At 37.8% G+C, this 4,364-nt stretch overlaps 2 protein-coding genes across 2 annotated transcripts in view; one reads left to right on the top strand and one right to left on the bottom strand.

The window, feature by feature from the left end:
* LOC147472304 (macrophage mannose receptor 1-like) lies at positions 1-2,089 on the top strand. Its single transcript, XM_086549280.1, has 8 exons — positions 1-85; positions 198-393; positions 557-650; positions 822-947; positions 1,058-1,302; positions 1,423-1,516; positions 1,677-1,802; positions 1,932-2,089. The coding sequence occupies exons 1-8, from the start codon at positions 47-49 to the stop codon at positions 1,957-1,959; spliced, it is 948 nt and encodes a 315-aa protein (XP_086405406.1). The 5' UTR covers positions 1-46; the 3' UTR covers positions 1,960-2,089.
* Positions 2,090-4,105: 2,016 nt separating this feature from the next.
* LOC122244092 (macrophage mannose receptor 1-like) overlaps positions 4,106-4,364 on the bottom strand; it is a 2,046-nt gene continuing 1,787 nt past the window's right edge. The window contains exon 8 of the mRNA XM_086549272.1: positions 4,106-4,260. Within this exon, the coding sequence (XP_086405398.1) occupies positions 4,233-4,260 (28 nt within the window). The 3' untranslated portion in view covers positions 4,106-4,232. The remainder of the gene's footprint in view (positions 4,261-4,364) is intronic.

Genomic DNA, 4,364 nt, shown 5'->3' with positions numbered 1-4,364 from the left:
CTCGGAGTCAACCCTCCACACATCCTCGCCTCCGCCATCCGCTACCATGTTGCGACTCTCGCTGCTACTGGCCACGACGCTCACGGTAACTCACTCTGCTGAATCAGGGACAGCTACATGAAGCGTCTATGAACCATAAGGCAACCCTGAATTCCTACTCAAACAACCCTACTTTCCTCTCCATTCGCTTCAACCAGTTGGTGCTGTGCCGGAGTCTTCCCAGTAACCGGGATGAGGACCTGATTTGCCCTGATGGCTGGACGCTGCTGGAGTCCTCTTGCTTCTTGGTGTCCAGCTCGTCTGGAAATTGGTTCGAAGGGCAAAGCTTCTGCAAAGCCTTGGATGCCTCGCTAGCCACTGTGTCCAGTGCTTCCCAACAGGAGGCGCTCGCGGGTCAGAACACTCTCTTCTAGATGTCTTTTGTTATTTTTTCTAACCGATCCTACACACTATATCTGCTGATTTACTTATCTTTCCAGCTACCTTATATATATATATATATATATATATATATATATATATATATATATATTAGTAATTTCCCCAACGTCTACAGGTATGCTGAATGGAAACACTTGGATTGGTCTCAACGACCTCAAGGGTGACCACAGTTATTCATGGGATGATGGCAATTCCTTCGAATTCTACAGGTTAGACTTTCTCTTAACCATGGAATGAAAAAATATATGAAAGTTTTTCAAATGTAGGAGAATGCCCAGCTTGGAATTCATTAGCATATCATTACGTGCATAAGCTGTTACTTGTATTATAGGTTTAAAAAGTGATCCTTCGGTCACCAATCACTCTTATCTCAATTCCAGCTGGGCAGAAAACGAACCTAGCAACTCGGGAACTTTCTGGATCTTCGGCGAGAGCGAAGACTGCATCGAGATGCGACAGGAATTCCAATATCTCTGGAATGACGCCCACTGCGACGACGTCAAGCTGTGAGTGTCCGTGTTTTCTTAGTCAAGAAGAAAGGTAGTTCGCCTTTACATAATGGTGAAAGTTAATGCAAGGGAATACATGATGAATTATGTTGTCCTCTTTTGTCTAGATTCATGTGCAGTCGTCCAGCCGACCCGGCGCCCACTACAACGACAACAACAACCACAACCACGACAACCACCACTACCACCACACCAGCACCCAGCTGTGAGGAAGGATGGCAGATTAATGAGCTGTCTTGCTACCTGGTGAGTGACGTTGTCGCGTCCTGGACGGAAGCCAAAGGCAACTGCACTGGTCTCGGGGGCGTGCTTGCCTCCATCACCAGCGAGGACGAGCAAGCGTTCGTCAGCGGTAAGTGACGTCCTGGCGATGGCCTCCTACAGGGACGTCGCCTGAATCCTTCTTTCATTTTGGCTTTACTTCATTCCCTGGCTGCAAGCGATCTTGATTTCCTTTCCCTCTTACTCGCAGGTCTGCTGACTCGCAGCGCCTGGATTGGTCTCAGCGATCAGGAAACTGAAGGAGAGTTTGCTTGGGAAGACGGTAGTCCCTTTGAGTATAACAGGTAAGGTCACTCACTGTTGATTGTCGGTCTTTTCCACTCACCTAAGATATTAGTGTTTTACTTTTTTATCTTTTTTTTATTTTGCAACTTCAAACCACATTGGTTTTGAAAATTAAATGCAGTATGATTCCTGACCTTTTTATCTCCTATTGTAACTTAGCTGGGAGGAAGGGGAGCCCAACAACTCCTACATGTACTTGACACTGGGCGTGGGCGAGGACTGTGTCGAAATGAAGAAGGACTACGACTACCGCTGGAACGATGAGCTTTGCCCAGCTCCTAGGGCGTGAGTAAACCTTCTTCACCTGCGAAACCTTAGCTCTGTAATATTCGTGTTTGCACTCACGCACATGCGCATGCATGAATGTCTTTCCATGTTTACATTCTGGTAAAACAAAGCCCACTTCTTTCCTAGGTTTGTGTGCGAGCGACCGGCAGAGTAACGCCGACGTTTCCTCTCAAGACTCGCTAAGGAAGCGCACTCATCTCCGCCATCGAGAAACATGCAAGATTCCTTGAGTCATCCTGACCCTTTCACTGTACGCTATATGCAATAAATAGAATAGAGCATCATTGGAAGTGTATGCAATACATCCGTGTGTCTATATGTGATTACGTTAGATACGTAGAAGTATGTAACTAACTGACTCCTCTGTCCATTGCTTTGTCCAGTATTCGTATTAAATGTAACGTACATACACACACACACGCACACGCACAAAACTACACACACACACACACACACACGCACATGTATATATACATATACATACATACATATATATGTATATATATATACAGACATATATATGTATATATATAAATATATATATAGATAGATATATACATATATATGTATATTATCTATCGATTTGTACATTCATGTATTTTTTTGTATCTGTATATATATGTGTGTATATATGTGTATATGTTTACACATATATATGTATTTGTTTATATATATTTGTTTATACATATATATATACATATATATGTGTGTGTGTGTTTATGTGTGTGTATGTATGGATATACAAGGACAAGTGGGGATCGTTCGAACGATGATACGATTCGAACAATGTAACTAAAAAAAAAAAAAAAAAATGGAGTCACTGTGAAAACGCAGGACTTTTTTCAATCTGAACAGACGGGACTTTGAAGCCACACTGTTGAAACCTTGTGATCCAGACAAGTATTTGCATTTTTTTACGTCCCCTTAGTTGATTTGATGGCTCCTATCGCCAGCTCTACCTCAATAAGTTTGTCAGAGAAATTTTCAACATTATGGCGAATCAGCATCGAATATAAGACATACTTCCATTAAAGCGGAGTTCTAATCGCTCTCGGGTAAAGCTTAAAAGCAGTCTTTGTTTACCTCTGTAGTTTATAAATAATTCGGACACTTGAGGAAAAGGTTGGATCGTCAGTATCCGAAGAATTCCACCGCTATTTTTTATTTAAAAAAAATAATAATAATAATAATAAAAATAAAATAAATAGATAAAAAAATAAATAACGATATCACTCCCAAACGGGTACGCGTACGCACACACAATATAGGTGTGCACGCAACACACGCACGCGTATATGCACACACAGACACACATGCGCGCACGCACTCGTGTGTGTATTTATTGCAATTATCTCCTTTAGTATAGATACTTCAAGACATTTGTGAATTTAATTAGTTTTTTTTCTTTCTTTTTATTCATTTATTGGATTGTAGTTTATATTTACATCAGATATCCTATTTTTATTCTAAGTGATAGTGAATATTTTTCAGTCCATCATTTTATATAAAAAACTTGTTCGTTACCGTTTCAGTTTAATCGAAATTTCGTTTAGAACTCGTATAACAAACGTTTAAAGATACAACAGATTAGACTCATTTTATCTGGAGATTGACCAAGTTACGACTGAAGGGAGGGGGGGGGGGGTTCAAGCCCGGCTGTTAAAATTAGATAAAGAAAAGAAACAAAAAAGAGTGCTTGAATACATGTATATAGATAAAGAAAAGAAAAAAAACAGAGTGTTTAAATACATGTATATATTTGTGCGTATGTATATATGTATATGCATATATATTTTTATATATATATATATATATATATATATATATATATATATATATATATATATATATATATATATACATATATATTTTATGTTATATGGAGATATATGCGTATATATGTGTGTATTGATATGTGAGTATATGTTTTAAATGTTTACATATATATAGATATATATATATATATATATATATATATATATATATATATATATATATATATATATATATATATATATTTATTTATTAATTTGTTTATTCATTTATGATATATATACATACATACATACATACATACATATATATATATATATATATATATATATATATATATATATATATACACACATATATATATATATATATATATATATATATATATATATTGTATTACATATGGATAAACATATGCATGAGTGTGCTTGAGTATGAATTGATTTTTGTTTAACACGGATAAGTTCATAAAGGAGACAGCTCATGCATTCAACTATAAACGCACGGATGCAGGAAAATACTTCAAGTGATGCTCTGTTCGATTTATTGGACATCGCGTACAGCGATACATGTCAGTCAAGGAACCTTACATATGCATATTGCTGACGGAAAGGAATGGGCTTCCTTGACATAACTTGGGAGGATACATCGGCGTTACTCGGCAGGTCGCTCGCACACAAACCTAGAACAATAAGTGGGGCTTGTGTTACCAGGAAGAAGCGGATGTTGACATGTATACATTCAATTGTACAAGTGTGTGTAAGGAAGAAAACCGCAAGTCGACAT

This window comes from Penaeus japonicus, unplaced genomic scaffold (genome assembly GCF_977035675.1).
Source record: "Penaeus japonicus unplaced genomic scaffold, GWHDUDI00000001_assembly GWHDUDI00000002, whole genome shotgun sequence".
NCBI lineage: Eukaryota > Metazoa > Arthropoda > Malacostraca > Decapoda > Penaeidae > Penaeus > Penaeus japonicus.
Note: the sequence above shows the minus strand (reverse complement) of the source record. Positions and strands in the feature narration are given on the sequence as shown.

Coding starts and splice junctions, on each gene's coding strand:
- LOC147472304 (XM_086549280.1), top strand. CDS start 47: ATGTTGCGACTCTCGCTGCTACTGGCCACGACGCTCACG. Junction 394..556: donor CCAACAGGAGGCGCTCGCGG/GTCAGAACACTC, acceptor CAACGTCTACAG/GTATGCTGAATGGAAACACT. Junction 1,517..1,676: donor AGTCCCTTTGAGTATAACAG/GTAAGGTCACTC, acceptor ATTGTAACTTAG/CTGGGAGGAAGGGGAGCCCA.